The sequence below is a fragment of the Calonectris borealis genome, chromosome 9 (genome assembly GCF_964195595.1).
Source record: "Calonectris borealis chromosome 9, bCalBor7.hap1.2, whole genome shotgun sequence".
NCBI lineage: Eukaryota > Metazoa > Chordata > Aves > Procellariiformes > Procellariidae > Calonectris > Calonectris borealis.
Window position 1 is genome coordinate 27,166,750 of NC_134320.1, and position 16,872 is coordinate 27,183,621.

At 43.4% G+C, this 16,872-nt stretch overlaps 1 protein-coding gene across 2 annotated transcripts in view; it reads right to left on the bottom strand.

Moving 5' to 3' along the window:
• OTOL1 (otolin 1) overlaps positions 1-16,872 on the bottom strand; it is a 51,973-nt gene that overhangs the window by 4,676 nt on the left and 30,425 nt on the right. For both annotated transcript variants that reach the window (XM_075157446.1, XM_075157447.1), the window contains 4 exons: positions 6,262-6,457; positions 5,103-5,212; positions 1,815-1,947; positions 326-685 (listed from right to left, as the gene is read on the bottom strand). In XM_075157446.1, the coding sequence (XP_075013547.1) occupies positions 326-677 (352 nt within the window). In that variant the 5' untranslated portion in view covers positions 678-685; positions 1,815-1,947; positions 5,103-5,212; positions 6,262-6,457. The remainder of the gene's footprint in view (positions 1-325; positions 686-1,814; positions 1,948-5,102; positions 5,213-6,261; positions 6,458-16,872) is intronic.

The following is a 16,872-nucleotide window of genomic DNA, read 5'->3' on the forward strand; positions in this document are numbered from 1 at the left end:
ATCAGACACAGGCCACGTGGGGCACCCGCCAGCAGCGACACGGTATGGGGCCAGCTCTGCATGTGCTCCCATGCCAGTGTGGCCCTCAAAATAGGTGCCATAGGGAGGAAACTCCTTTTTGGGGTTTTCCCACTCATATTGGTGTTTTATAACTTCTGGGATGTGGCTGGTGTGCACTTTTTTGCTCTGGCTTTACACGAGGTATAATCGCATTCGGCATTTGCTGCACAAGTCCTGCTGACTCATTTCTTGCAGGAAAAGCAGGAGACTCCTTGATACGGTTTATGCGCTCTAGCTGAGAGCGGCGAGACAGGCGTCGCTGTACCTGGGGGTCCCTGCTCCCCCGGCTGACCCCGGGGCCCCCCGGCAGGCGGGCAGCAGTCACAGCAGTTGAAGAAGAAATCGGCTGTGTCGAGCGTGTAGTTCTCGAAGGGGAAGAGTGTGGTGGCCCCTCGGGCCGCGGGGCTCGGGGTGGGTGACTCGGCTCTGCCCGGTGCTGCCGGGAACGGGCTTTTCCCCACGAGGGGGGTGAGGGGGGTACGAGAGGCACCGTCACCCGCCAGCTGTAGAGGCTTCATCTTTGTGTACTTCACCGCTGGGGTCACCTTCACCCCCGCGTGCACGGCGGCAACAACCAGCATCACAAACGCCGAGATGGGCCCCGGTGAGCTCCACATGTTGGCAGCTGTAGGAAAAGACGAACGCAATAATAAATTGCTGCACAATACCCTTCGCGTTCGCATGTTCCCCACCTGCAGGAGTAGTGTCAGGCACATGTGGGCATCTGCCTGGAGAACCGTGTTACAAAGCCTCACTTTTTATGGGAAAAGTAAAGCAAAATTAGCAAAACCTCCTGCCTGCTCACCCCTATTGACCGTCGCCCTACAGAGCACTTATCATTTGGCTGCTCCTGTTGGCTGTGGTTGGAAGTGCTCCCACGGGTGTCAAGAGAAGTTCAAGGGACTGACTGAGAGTTATATGATCACTGGGGCACGTGATGTCTCTCTTCTGAGTGTATGATCAGGAATAATTCAGTAATGATTTCAGAGTCCAACACAACTGCACATTATAAAAAGGTTTGCTCTGAAAGAATAAATGGAAACAAAATGAAACATCAAGTATTCCAAAATTTTTATGTTGACTTTTTCTTTGTTACTGACTGATTTTCTGGACTTGCATATTGTTTTAGTGTAAACTTTCAGGTCCGTTCTTTTTATTTTTAAAGTGTTGATTTAGCTGAACCACGAAAAAAGAACAAAGTAAGAAGCACACATTTTTTCCTATAGGACAGATGACGCCTCTCAGATGACTTGTCATATAAAGCATCTTTGTTTCTTTTTTTAACCAGTGTACCAACCTGTAAATACAAATGGAACAGACTCCCTTTCTTGCTGAACCTGTAATCTAACCTTCCTCAGCAGCTAAGGCACTTCATTACATGAAAAAGTCTCCAGGAGAAACGCCAACTATCCTTGCCATCCAGAGGGCAAAAGGAGGTCTGACTCAAAGTCAGATATTTGGAGGCTGGATTATAATCTTTCCTTCTTTAAGAATTCAGTTTCAGAGGAAAAGGTCATGAGTTTTTCCATTTTCACGCAAAAACAAATCATCTAATGGAAAATTGATTATCCACACAAAATCCCCAGTGATCACTGTTGCCCATTGCTGCCGTTCAACCCATTCTTCTCCCCATCAGCTCCAGTAAAGGATAAATTATCCCTTCCCCATGACTGTGTCGCATTAGGACAGGATACCAGGCACTGATTTTTGCCATAGGCCTGTATTTTCTCCCAGCCAGCCCCTGCCAACCTTACCATGAAGAGTTTAACTCTGGGACGGTTGGCACGGGAGGGCAGCGCTCAGCGCAGGCAGGCAGAGAGGAGCCAGACCTTACAGCCAGCAGCAGGGAAGCAGCCGCAGTCGCAGAGAAGGAGGGTCATCTGCCGTCTAGGAAGAGAAAAAAAAGCACCAAATCCTCCTTTTGAAGAATATACTCATGCAGGAGTGTTTTGCCACTGCTGGAGATAACTAAATAAACCCACAAGTTCCTGTTTCCATGTTTTACTGTCACAAACCACTTCTGCAACAAGCTCTAAAACCAGGCACTCTCCAGTTACATAGCCAGATTGATGGATTGCCGTCAATACTGGAAAAACATAATTAATAAAAAAATTATACCTTACCACTCTGTTTAGAAAATAAATTGCTGAGAGCAAGGAATCGTTAAACAGATTTTCATTATAATGGGCAAGACTGTTCCTAAAATAATTATTCCTAAATATATAAATGCATTTTAATAAAACTGAAATTTTGGACTTTTTCATTACATTAGCTCACTACCAGTGATTCTAAAATCATTCATTTGAATCCCCCGACTAGGAAAGATTACGATTCACAGTGGACACAAAATATGAAGAATTAAACTTTGCTGTAGTGACATCTCGTTCAGTACATCTATATTTAATTGGATCTAAATATCTACTAATTGTTAGCATGTGTCCCATAATAACATTGTAATAATACACTTGTTCTTTTGTTTGGTCCCTAAAATGATAGTATTTAGATATTCCAGTTCACAACAAGTATTTAATCCCAATGTTCCAGCTTTAAATATCAGGGAGATGATTCCACTTTCTGTTACTTAATTATTTCAAGTTCTTATACAGAGGAGGAAAAACACTAGTCCTCACGCAGCTACAAATTCATTACAGACAGTAACTTTTCTTGAGACAAATTATATTGCCACTATGTCTTAAATTCTACGACTTCATTGCAAATATCCCACCTGAAGGCTAAACGACCAGTGTGTGCTATCTCCTACCTTATAAACGGTCTTGCTCCCAGGATGACCCCCCCTCAATGGCACTTTGAAAAAGACAATCTTGTTTTCGGAGAGAATCGGTTTTATTTGTGTAATAGCTGCTCCCGTGGCCAATGAGAGCCTGCACGGTGTGGGAAGAATGGGGGATTGGCAAAGTCCCGTGAAAGGAGCAAGGTGACACTGAAATCCAAGGAAATTCAAATGCTTTCCCCAGGCTGGGACAGTGCTCTTCATATGGGATTTTTTTTTGCCTTTCCCCCAACACCAGTTTTCGGGGCTTTAGGGACACCCCTCTTCCAACTCACAGCATTGTGTTTTGGTACCATCAGACTCAGAGTGAATTTGTCCATTTGCTTCAGCAGGGTCCAGGTTTCTCTTCTCGGTATTTAGTGTGCAGAGTTTGGCATCGCACTCCCCTCCTTGCAGTGGGAGTTTAGACAGGGTAAGAGAAATTACAGAAATAGCTGTATGGAATCATGAGTGCATGTGTGCATGTGCCTGCATGGAATGCACCGAAATGGGAATCCAGCTTCAAATCCAGGCTGCCCAGGTAAATGCGGAGATGGAGCAAGCAAACGCTTTCTGCTCCCTCCACCTCCGGCGCAGAGCAGGGTACCCAGGGCAGGGTTTTGTCCCCCTGGGACAAATTTCCCCTGGAGGGTTGCGACAACGTTGTTCTTATTGGAACTGATAACCCCTCCGGATTTCATTGGGCTAATTGATTTTCCTCTCTCTTTCCCAGCAATCACAGCACTCGTTTCCTTCCCCGGTGACATTAAAATGGGCCAGCATTTATTCTTAGATTTCCCAACCCAGTTCAGAGTGCAGTACGAAATGCAGGAATGTGAGGTTGCCTTTCATTGCCTTGTCTTGGTGAAATATGAGCAAGGAAACGGTCTCATTCAACCACTCTGAATTTAGTATATACCAGTGCCCTCAAAGCTCAGCTGCCGGACAAGAAAGGCTGCTTGTTTCAGGCAGGCTGGAGAAAACAATCAATTCTCCTTTAATGTAAGTGGAGAGAATTGTAATCCTCCATGATTTATTTGTGACCACCTTTTCCCGCACAATAGTCTACAGCTTTCAGCAACAAAAAGTTGATTAAGGGAAGTCTATTACTAAGCATACCAGGCTAGATTGATTCACCAGCTTTTTAGGCTATTCCAAAGAGATCAGTTAGGAGTTTTGCAGCAAGATGCTCTAACCCCGTGTAGGACATGAGCTTGTCACAGCTCCTGCAATGGAACCTGCACCAGCACTCACTGATGTTCATGCGTACTGCTGAAAACAGAACTGGATCCTGAATTCAAACAGTTCATTTTTAAAAATTAATAACCCTTTTCAATGCTGTAATTGGACTCAATGTTTTAAACTGAAGTTAAAAATACTTGTGTCTTTAGCAGTTATATTTCTGAGAAGTCATGGACACATAAATTGAAGATAAAAGGCAATCAAATCAATTATAATAAAATCCTTATTTTGGTCTTAACTCAGGACTTTTCATTAGCAACAGAAGTTACTCAACAGGGGAAGATTAACCATTTTTAACCCAGATTACTGCATTTTACAGTGTTGCTTCCATATTCACCAAAGCTACTCTTTCACACACTTCAATTTAATGCCGTATTTGCTGCACACTAAAGCTAAAGCAAGAAACACAGCTTTTATCCTGGGTTAGTGTATTTTCCTGAATAGCTTGAATAGTAGCAGTCTGGAATAGTATTGTTAGATTATGTGACAACCACAGGTTTTAAATTATACAGTTATTATTGAGTTACTGAAGCAGTTTGGAAAACTCATGGGTTGAGAGCGTAAATTAAGATTTAGCACTAGATTAATCACTCTGTTTATTCAGGGGATCTGGATCTACATTTTACTGATATAAATGATGCATGTGGGCCATTAAAATTCCTTCAAAGTACATTTCAAACACACTCCTAGCCTTGCATATTTGCAGATAACTGTTTTTGACTGAGATTTGCAAAGCTAAGTGAAAAAAAGCTGTGTCCATGCTACTGATTTCTACCGGCACGTCCACCAGCCATGGGTAGGAAAGGCTGGGATCTTCTCATAACTGCTGGGTCACTAGAAGCTGCTCCCGGGGCTTGGCAAAAGCAAACACACAAAAGCCAGTGCATCCTGGAAGAAGCTTTAACCAGCATGAAGCAATTCCCCAAGGAAGCGGCATCCTTGCAACCCCTAATCCTTGCAACCCTAATGCCGGCTCCCCATCGTTATCAGAGATGGGGAGGAAAGGAAGGATTTCAGCAGAGACCATCACCTCTCCCCTCCTCTGCAGCCTGATGCTCCTCCTGGGACACAGCGGGGTCCTGAACCTGGATGCGGCCGCAACAACCTTGTACTAGCTGAATCCTCTCCTTAGCTGCCATTCTGAAACACAGAGGGACACAGCAAACTGTGTAAATATATTTTGTATTAAATTAGTGGAGTATTTCTTAAATGAGATCAGCAAAGGAGATTCAAAAAGCACCTCCCAGAGGGTTCCGCTTCCAATTGTTTGCAAATGAAAATAGAAAATTTAGACCTGCAGACACAAGCTAAACCGATAAACTGAAAAAACCTGTTTTGGAAATACAATAAAGGAGGAAACAGTGAAAACCCAAGCAGCATAGAAAATAAGCTGGGTTTGTAATAATAGGTAATTTAAAATCTTAATGCTCAAGTATCAAGAAGGCAAACTGGAAAAGAGAATATTCACATAGAATAGGAATTGGGTAAAAATGGAATTAAATTACATTCGAGCTGGGTAAAAAGTGTTACAAGGAAATTAACATTTCTGTGTGAAAACAATTAACACTTCTCACAAGATTTCCCACACACAATTTAGCAGACCTCCTGGAAAAGGCCCTCCTCTCCCTCGCCAATAATTTTATTTTCTGAAAAATTGAAATGTGTTTTGGTTTCCTTTATTCATTACCACAAAACAATTGAGCTAAACAGAAAACAGACTGAAATGAAAATTTTCTGCTATGTTGTTAATTAGGGGAGGGAATATTTCCATGTAAGATAGTACAACAGATAAATTAATCAAGTCAAGTTACAACCTTTTTTCTCCTCTCTTACGTACTCAGTATGCCGTAGCCTCCTAAATGTTGCTTAGAGGCAGCGCTGAATGAACAGCAGGAATTCACCCTTGCTGGGTGAAAAAAAAAAGCAGAAGGCTGCTTTTTTTTTTGAAGACCCACTGAAAAAGCTACAATTCCTTTTTCTCCCCCGTCTTCCTTCTGTCCTTTCTCTCTTTTTCAACCTGGAAAATCCAGCCAGCCCGTGTTTTCCAGGCTGACCCTTTTTTCCAGGGACTTCAGCGTCTCCTTTGGGCCCCAACAACCCTCAGACACCAGGTGACCCCATGTGTCCCTTCCAGCCCTTCCCACTCATTTCTCCTCTGTCCCCCTTGGACCCTTTTCCTCCCCAGTTACCTCTCAGTCCTGTGTCACCTCTGGGATCCAGTTGCCCCTTGTAGCCTGCAGTTCCTGGAGGTCTTCTAGGACCAGTTTGTCTCCTCCAGGAAGGAAGTCCTGCTTCACCACTGAGCACCTGATTACTCTTCTCCCTTTGGTCCTCACTGTCCAGGTCCTCCTGGGGGTCCTTGTATTCCTCTCTTCCCAATGTATCCTGGTTTACCCACAAAAGGGAAAAAATGATTAAATTCCCTTTACTAAGAACATGTCAGAACAGAGAGAATACAGCTCTGTAGCAGAGCCTTCACCGGCCATCAAATTACATGTTCACCTAAATAATGTCAAATCTTTCTACGTGACATATGACTACTGAGAACTAAGCTGTAAGTGGTGTAAAAGCACCACAACAAAGCAAGCAAAATATAAAAGATAAAAATCTTTTTCCATCTGGGGATGCTGCTATTCAGATGCCATGGAGAACAGCCCACTCTGGGGACACTGCAGCCATCCTGGAAGCCAGGAGGTCATGTGTGGAGTGTGCATGTCCATGTGCACAGCGTTTGGGATGCTAGTTTGCATTTTTTTGCAAAAGAAAGAATTATGAACTAAATGCTTAAGACAAATAAAACCTAAAAATGCAAAAAAAAAAAAAATTCTTTGGAATTTGTCTCTACAGATGTTCTGTTTTCAGCTTAAAATTTTGGGGGGTTTCATTTGTGATGAGAACTTTAAACAATGTGTGGTGTAAAAATTAAACAAGTCATTTATGTAGAAAAAGGAGCTACTACTCATGTAGGATTTTAAAATGCTTGACTTCAAAAAAACTACTGCCATTGGGATTTTCACTGGATACAAAGGAATAAAATAATCTCCCTGTAAAATCAGTATAATTGCATTTAGTGGTATCAAGATTCAGATCACAAGGGGAAAATAAAATCAGAAAAAAAACCTGCATCAGCCTATGCCAGTATATCCCACAAACCCTACGCCATATGTTGTTTTAAATTTCCTAAGTCTGCAGGATGGCAGTGCAGTTACACCTAAATAGAGATTTATTGCACTTTAAAGTATAATGGCTAGAAGGATCCAAAAGCTACCATTTCACATAAATAAGCATTTAGGGAGTTATTTAAGGACTATAAGAACTTCATGATACCTATTACATTCTATCGAGTCAATCAGTCTAAGAGTCCCTAAATGCATATTTAAAATACCAGTAACATGTACTTATTTATGTGAGAGACCAGAATAACAGCACACGAGTTGTTGTAGCTCGTCGAGCTGAACTCCTACACTGGTGCCAATTTTTGAAGCACTTTTAGGAGTGTAAAATGGCCCTGCAAACAAATGCACTCGTACCGCTGCAGCGAGGAGCAGAGCGCGGTCCTGCTCCAAGCCCTGCTCCAGGGCATGGATCCCCTTTGTTGGGACCTACAGATGCCTCTGGTCTTGACTAAGAAACACGTCCATTGTGCTCGTCTGGAAACTCTAGACGGCCAAAGGCAAAAAGTGATAAAATTACCTGGCTCCCCTTTTTCACCCTGGTCTCCCTTTGTGCGTCGGGCTCGGGGATGTCACAAAAACCCTGTTTTTCTGGTGTACTGCTGTTTTCCTTCAGTGTCTTTAAGAAACAAAATAGTCCTCAATAGCCGTGCCTTTGCTAACAGCAAGTGGTGGGATTGTTTCCCTCCTTGTCTCCAATACCATCTTTCAGGGAAGATGATAGTTGCTGGGGAGGGGTCTGAAATGCCAGGCTGGTTGGTGACAGCGGCTTGTCCCTTTGGAGCGAGGGTTGTCACCCCATCCGCCGGCCGCACGCTGCGGCTGAGGATGTCAAAGCAGCCCGGGAGCCCCCCGAGTGCCACCCTCTGGGACTACTTTGGTGGCATGTGTCCCCAGCCTGGGTCAGTGGGGACAGTGGGTGCCTGTGGCAGGTCCCCTGATCCTGGTCCCCGTCCCCCACTGCTCCTGGTATCGATGGGAACCAGCTGAGTGCACCACGAGCAAGAGCTTTCCCAGCAAAATGATTACTTATAAAAGAAGCAGAGAAGCGATACACAGTCATAATGCAGTGCAAGAGTATCTATCAAAGAAACTTCTTTCCCATCCACAAATACAGAGATTGTTGTATTCACAGGATTAGATGCTAAAATAAAGAAGAAAAACTGCATATATTGTACAGTCCTTAAAAAAGCACAGAAAGATCTCCACTGTCACTATTTGCAGGACACATAGAGCAACAGCTGCTTTATTGCAGCTTCCTGGAAATTATATTTTCCGGTTGAAATCTCCTTTTTCATGTTTAATGAAACCCATGAGATAGTACCTACTACCTATGAGTAATGTGCTGCCTTTGTGTTCCTTCATGAGCTAATTCTGCAGCTTAAAGGGGCCACTCGACACTTCATGATGTATATCCCAGTACTTAATTATTCTGAGATCAAAATAATCCCAAAGGAAGTACATCATGCCTATAGCATATTACAAACCAGCAGTTTTATGTATCCAAATTTATAATTGATTACATTTAAATAGATAACTGACCAATTCAAAACACTTATTTCTCTCAGGCTAAATATTTGCCTGTGAATAAGCTGGTAGAAATCACAGTGACCTCTATAAACAGTCACAAGCTGTAATTTACCTTTTAAAACTACTCACACTGTGGACTATAAAATTGTATTTTGGATAATACCATGGCAAGGAGATGAACTGTCAGAGTGATTTTATATGAACATCCAAGTTTAACTGCATTTTCTGAACAATTTAAAGTGGCGAGGGCCCTTTCTGGCTTCTGGTGGGTGCAATTCAGAAACCAAAGTGCATTTATGGAGCCAAAGTAAGGAGGAGAGAGGATCAGTGAGTTGGCAACAGCGCACCTGGAGAAAGATGTGCTGGAGGAGTCAACAGGCTGCTTGGACCACTCTGAGCAGAGGAGTTTCTACATCTAAGCACTGTAGTGTGTGTGGTTTTATACATATATATACACACACACATGCATATATGTATAAATGGGAGTATTTCTAGGAAATTTTCCCATTGCACATTGTTGAACTCAAAGAATAAAAAGTGCACCATAAAGTTTTATATCGTCTCTAATTTTTTGTACTCTTGGTTATACTGCCTCATTTGCTGTTGTCTCAGTGATCCCACGTATCCCCAAAGTTTTTAGGGGTACATCCCATCATGCCAGCGGCTTCTCCTTCCAGCGCACACCCCTGTATAACCCTCGCTCCAACGGCAAACGTGGCAGCTCTACCGACGCGACGTAGGCATTAGTATTTGGGGCTCTTTCAGGAAATAGGCAGTTTGTCACTTTTTCTTTGCACAGACCCTACAGGCCCATAGAGGCCAAATACCTAAAGTTCAAAACTTGGTCAAAAATTGTGAACCACCATTGTTTAAAAATTCATATTCTAATATTCAGAATTTTTTTTTTTTTTTTTTTAATAAATCGGGAAAGATTTGGCCATACAGCTGCTGTTGTACTTGGATCAGGTGCAATTATTCTCATATATGTAAAATTCCCATAAAGTTCCACAGACAAATAAAATTGACTTGGCTGGCTGCCAAATTTCAGGAAGTGTTTTCTACTATTGGAACAGGCAACATTTACCAAAGGTGTGTGTCGGGATCACTAACACAGCAGCCGCCTATTAATCAGTAAAGGGCAGGTGTTGTTTTCTAAGAACCTTCATGCCAGCACTGTGGATTAAGCCAAATATTATCAGTTTTCATCTAATTATTTCACAGAGGGTCTCTCTAGCTCCGTACACCTGCCACTTTCCCTTCTGAAAGACAGAATTTAATTAAAATCAGGAGCTTATGCCTACGCACCTTCTTTTTAAAAAAGGAGATGTAGTATCAAGAAGCAAGTCAGGCACCAAAACTGCCAACCCTCGTAGTTTTGCTGTGAGACTTGGGATATTTAGTACTTTTAAAGCTTAATCTCTTAAAACCCTGTGATTACAGCAAATTGCAGATTTCATTTTAAAAAGGCAGTTCTGAGCCTTGTGTTAAAAAGGCTCAGACTCTAGGAGGTAAATGACAATAATCCCAAATATAATTATATTTAAACTTTTCTAGTCTCATAATTTGAGAAGAAATGACTCACAGCTTGTGACGTTGAAGGAACATCAACCTGGTAACTACAACCCTTTTTACACAAAGAGATAACAAGCTGTGTTTCTGATTTCTGAATTGGATTGTGCCCTTGCCAGTATTAAGATGTATACTTATGAATAGCATCAACTAAAATACCGGGATACTGGACTCGGTGATAGACTCAGCCCTTTCCTACTCCTCAGCTACACTGCTGGGCTTTTAATTATCGTAGGTTTTAAACAAAGTCTATGTTCAGGCTGCACCTGCCCAAGAGATGGCAATGTCTCACTGTCGGACACAGCCTGTCCAAGGCAAAGTGCCTTGTATTAGCAAAAGCTTTTGTCCTACGCTTATTATTCCATAATAAACACTGCAATCATTATCTATTTTAATACTGTGAAATCCAGTCAGCCTGAAACTACCCAAGTTAATTAGCATCTTATGAGACAAAGGGCTTATAGATCTCCACAACGGCAAATTTGATTCAGCAGAGAATCTTGTCCTGCTCCTCTGTGGCACAATGTTGACACGCAGTGACGCAGACTCCTTTGCAGGTTATTTTACATCGGGAAGTGTTGCGACACCCCTTGGAAATAAGGAAATGGAAATATCTACTTTCCTTTAACCCAAATTCTTCTTTGCTCTGGCAAATGTATGTTTTGTAATAAAGCAAGGTTACAGAACTTAAAGTCACAGTGTTTTAAAGAGTCGCATGCTGCAACCTTAAAATCCTGACAGGAAGCAAAAAATCTGGGAACAAAATTGTCTGTGTGTGTGCTGGACTCAAAAATTGTTGGGAGTTTATAGTATTTACAAAATTAAAAGGCAACGGGGAGGCAGAGAATTTTTTTTTTCTGACATACAAACTAGATGCAAGGGATTTTGGATCAACACCGAAGTCAGAGAAAAGATTCCCACTGATTTCTTTGGAACGGACACCTAATACCCATGCAAGGTGAAAATTAACTAGCTTAGAAACACAGCTCCCCATCTAACAAGAGGCGAGAGGCACTGTGAGAACAACATCGTGGTTTGGGGCGCATGTCACACCTCAGCACGCTCAGAGACGCAGTGAGACGCACATCGGATTTGCATCTCCCAAAAACCATAACCACCCATGGTCTCCTGTGCGGTGGCTGCAGTTGCCAGCGTGGGGCTGGAAGAGCATCTTCTGGCTCTGCCACAGCTCTGTTACGGGACTTTCATAAGCAGGAGTACCTCATGCTCTGCAGGGTTACACTCCCACCCACCAAAGCACCATCCATCTTTCTCCCACACACATTTATCCTAATTTCCCCTGAAGATCTCCTGCGAGGAGCCACCATGCAAACCTCTCCACCTCCTCTGCACCTCACCCAGCAGCAGCAGAGGCAGCAAAAGTATCTCCAAATGAATAATATAGGGGAATGTATAATAATCATAAATTATAAGTAAATTATAAAATACATTGTATTTTTTAGATCTTGTGATTAGGGCAGGAGCAGAGTAACTTCCTTTCCATCTCCCATAACAGGCCTTGACAAGGGAGAAAGAGCAAAACGTGCCTCACTGGGAAGGACTTCTACAGCAGTAGCTCTTGTTTGCACGGAGGCGGTAGAGCCTAGTTTGGACTCCAAATGTAGTGACAAGCTTTGCCATATACCAGACCTCGTGGTGAAATGTAGCATATTTTTACAAGCAGAGCTGAAAGACAAAGAAGAGGGTTTCCACGTTGGCAGGTGCAGCTGTGAAGAAACAGAGATGATGGGGCAGAAGGTGGGATGGAGAAGGATAACACAAGAGGTTTCAGAAAATGTGGGGAACTGGTGCTTCAGCCAGAGGCTTATCACAAGAGGGCACTCCAAGTGCTCCCAACAGCCCTGCCCAGGATGGTTTTACAACCCACACCATCCAAAGATGAAGCAAACATCCCAGTCCTAAGCCTTAATCACCCCCACAGACCCCAGACATCATGCTCTGCATCCTGAGCATCCTGCTCCATCCAGGACAAGCACAACAGGAGACAACAAACATTTTCCCAGAATAACTTACCAACAGCTGCTAGACAAAAATGGAATTTTTGAACACTGAGTATACGTGATTAATAGATAAAACATGAAAAATCAGGTATCTGTGAGACCTACACTTTTCAAACTTGTTTCCATTGAGAGCAGTACTAAAGGCTGAATCTGTATGGTCAAGGTATACAGGGGAAAAAAACAAATAAAAAACCAAACTCTTGCTAAGAACAGAGAATTGCTCATTTTAAGAAAATTTCCCATGGCAAACTGGTATCAGAACGAGTAGGATTAATCACAAGGCTGGCTGTACTCATACAGCATTGCGAAAGAGCATGAGAGATGAAACAGATAGTGGATGGAATTGCGTGTTTTTAAAATGAAGGTGAAAGCCTTCTCCAGCAACTGGGTGCAACCCAGAGGAGCTGCAAAACTGGCTGGCACTGCGGTTCAATGGGCAATTCCTTCCAGACCATCACAAAACACAGCTGCCTTAAACTCCCAAAGAAACTTCATTTTTCTCTAAAACACTTAAGAAGCAGTTCTAGGAGCAAACCACACATTCACTGCCATAGTCATATGTTGCTGCCTACCCACTGGATGAAGTTAGGTAATAGTGCAAGTCATCCAGCAGATGTGGGAAGACGAATGGCTTGTGTCTTGGAGGTATGAACATCCCTGGTTGACACTTAGAGCAGCTTTGCCTATCAGAAATCAAGATCTCGTAGATGAGCCACTCTGCTAAGAAGAAAGAAAGAATTCTGCAATAACTAGACCTACTTGTGAATATTCATCCAAAAACAATATTGATTTGCATTCACTCCTCCTCCTGTTTTGTCTTATTCAAATTATTCAAATGAACAAACTTCGTGGCAAGTAGGTATGCCAATGAAACAATAAATTTTCCGGTAGCACTTAGAAGTATTTTTAATCCATAAGCACAAATACTCACACCTGATGTCTGAATGAGGATGTGAGTATGGACATGTTCAGATCTTCTATAGGTCAATAACAAGATTACAATTACAACAAGAGATCACACACACGCTCATACAGACCATTAAACTGGCTGTAGCAATTTAATATTGTCACATCAAGAGCAGAGAGTGATGTGAGGATCTGACTCATGCAGGATTATAGATCCCGCCCAGCCCTTGTACTCAAAGCTGATTAATCCTTTACCTTCTAATTACTTGTTGTACCTGATCTCAGAATGCCACCCAGCCCCTCCTCTAGCTCGGGTACAGGCAGAGATACACCAATTGGAATTTACCCAAAATACCAGTTAATATTGATATTTATGAGGACAAGTGATAGGCTGCTTATAAATAATCATGAATTTGCTGTATGCTACGTATAAGCAGTTTCCCTTATAACATAATTTCCCACACCAGACCGTGGATCTTACCTTGCACAAAATTCCAAGAGAAATTGCACCACGAGGCAGGATCAGACCTGACTACTGCTGCCACCACTGCCCGACCAGCCAGGGTCGACACAGCCTTCCCTGCCTTACGGGCACCTTTGCACTAATACTAATTCCCAAAATAGAAAGTATAGACTGATGGGGTGTTCAGCTAAAGCCAGTAGAGAGATAATCACCCATAAATACTTGTCACACACACCCCACAGAGGTGATTGCCTTATTTAATCTGCCCTATAATTAGATAAAAGGTTGTTCTTTAATTTGTCAGGTTGACTTTAAATGCAGTTTTGTCAGGAGATCGGTCTGTGACTTTCAACAGGACCACAAGAGTAACACCAAATTGGGACAATAATCAAAGGTTTAGCCAGAGCATCACCTCTGCCCAGCATCCCAGCCCAGGGATGTTTTACAGGAATATTCTGCAAACTCAGACAAACCAAGCCTTATGCGTACTCTGGAAGTTTCCTTTCCATTAATCAAGACAGTCTGACCAGCTAGACAAGAGCTGAAAAAATATATCCAGATATCTCACTATTGCAAAAGGAAAAGAGTTTGGGCCTGTTGTTTTGTTAGGTTTGCAGGAACAGCCTTACGTCTCCTCAGGTAACCAGGCTTTCAGAGGACCCTGCAGTTATTTTGCTCCTGCACTTGAAGTTAAAATATACTTATCCAAAATAAGACTGCATGAAAGAAAGATCTACCATCTGCAGAAGACAGGTGCAGACTACGTAGTGGAGTTAATAAAAGCATCATTGTGGCACTTTGACATGACTTAGTAAATATTTGACATTCAAATACCCAAAGCACACATTGACTATGACACAAACACAGACAGCTAACAAATTAAGATCTTTATTTTTAGAACATTCATCCCTTTCTACCCTCAAAGAGTCACCTTAATCCCTAACGAGCAGCCTCACAGCCCGGTGGTTTACTTTCCAGGATGGATGAAGCCAGCACGTGTGAGTGAAATAACCAGCAGAGGACGAGGGGCAGGGGCACTGCAGAAACCTCTGTGCCCGCTGGCAGGAGCCAGCCCGCAGGCAGCAGCAATGCAGCAGTAACGCGCAGAACGGTGCTCCCCGGCAAGAAAGCAACTGCTACAGAAGACACCTAAGCTCCTGCTCAAATTCAACATCCACGTGCTGAATCCCAGTCATGCGGGCAAAGGCAAGCTGCAGGAGCTAGCAGAAGGAAATGGGATGGAAATGCACCTGGACAGCGAAGCCTGCCCTGGTGTGCAATCCAGCCACCCGCTGACCCGAGCTGGAAAGAAAACTTGCCTGTTGGCAAGTATTTCTGCAGCAGGGTGTGACAGAGCCTAAAGACTCATGAAATATTCAAAGACTGTAGTTGTGACTTTATAAATGTTTTGTTAGCCTTTATGGCAGGTAAGTGATTTCATTCCTGTCTCAAGGGGGTAATCTGGATGTTTCCTGCAGGAGCTCAAATCCCCAGTAATAATTAACACAAATCCCCAGAGGTAAAACAAGGAAAGGAGCAGATCTTCCAGAGCACCAAGCCCTGGGGAGACAAGGAAACAAACTGCCTTATTTTTATATACTTTATACAAGTAACAACTCTGGGATGACTTTTACCATGACAAGCACAAGACTCTTAGAGAAGCCTGAGGTTCAAGCAGGTTTGAAGCGAGGGGATGGCAACCCCAAGGAAGGAAACGGCTAGGCCTAGCTTATTGGCGTTACTCATCTTTTATTGTATAGGCCTGTTTTTAAGGCATTGGGAGGGTTTTTGGCTCCTTTGCTCAGGGCCTCCACAGCCCTAGGGCCGTCCCGCAGCAGGGACTGTGCTGGTAAATGCAAGGGACGAGGGCTGGGGGGGATGCACGTCTGAGCCCGGCCAAGCAAACCCACCCACTTGCCAACACGGCTCCTGCAGAGAGGGGCAAACACATGGGAGAGGGAGCGCCCAAACCCGGCGCATCGGCACCTGCCTCCCGTCTCACTGCACGCTGCTGGCAAGGGATTTAGATGCTTTTTTAAATGTATTTATTTGACCACATGAAGTCTCTCCCTTTCAAACCGTGGCTGCTCCAGCTGGTCTAGTAGAAAAGTTAACTTTCCATTTCCTTTTTTTGCTCACTTTCTTTTTGTTCCTGTTTCATTGCTTTGCTTTTCATTTCTTCCAAGGTGCAAGTCAGCAGGCTTCTCCTGGGTCAGTAAGTGGAGGAGACCAACAGGACCAGGGAGCTCAGGGAGAAACAGTGGGTGAAGGGAAAGAGCCTTCCCTCTCTCAGCAGCAATGCACGATAAATCAAACCACAGCTTCCTTTAGATTAAATCCTGTCCTACTTCTCACGCAAGAGTTATTAATCCTGAATTCAATCAGGAGGCAGTTCTGACCATCCTCCTCGGTGAGGTTCCTCCCTTTGGAAACACCAGCCCTTGAAACACCAGCAAGCGCTTGGCAGCGCCCCTGCAGCCCTGTCTTGTCTTAACAACACCTGGTTATCAGCAAATCTGTAATTCATTGTAAGGCAAATCCTTCTCCATTTGATAATATAGTGTGTGTCAAAAGACAAGTGTGAAGCATTCATATACACACTGAATCTTCATTTTATATAAATTGGCAACCATCAGCGGGACCGAGTGAAGCAAGACAGTAACAGATGATCGGGGTGATAATGAGACTGTGGGAAAGTTATTTGTAAACTCCTCTTTGAAAAATACCCTGTGTGGAGCAAGTGCTCTGATAACTGAGAATGTTTTTGCAAGTATTTTTACGGGATTGGTGTAAGTGATACCCACCCGCTGCTACATCACTGGCAAAAACTTGCCATTTCAAGCACTGTCCACTCGGGCACCAGGTATTTTACCAAGCTGAGCTGCATGCACAGACACAATGCTGGCTCCCGTAGTACTCTGGGACTGACGGGAGCGCTGCTTCGAGCTAGAAAGGGGTACAACTACTTGTAAGTTTAAAACAAAGCCTCTGCGTAAGTATTTTTTAAGAGCAAAGACTAAGCAAGCATCAGTTCTGCAGTCAACATCTATAAAAATAGCAGCAGAAGAAAGAGGCACTGTTCTCGCTCTTTGAGCTGGGAACGAAAGCGTCACATCCTGATTGCCCTTTTGCCACCTG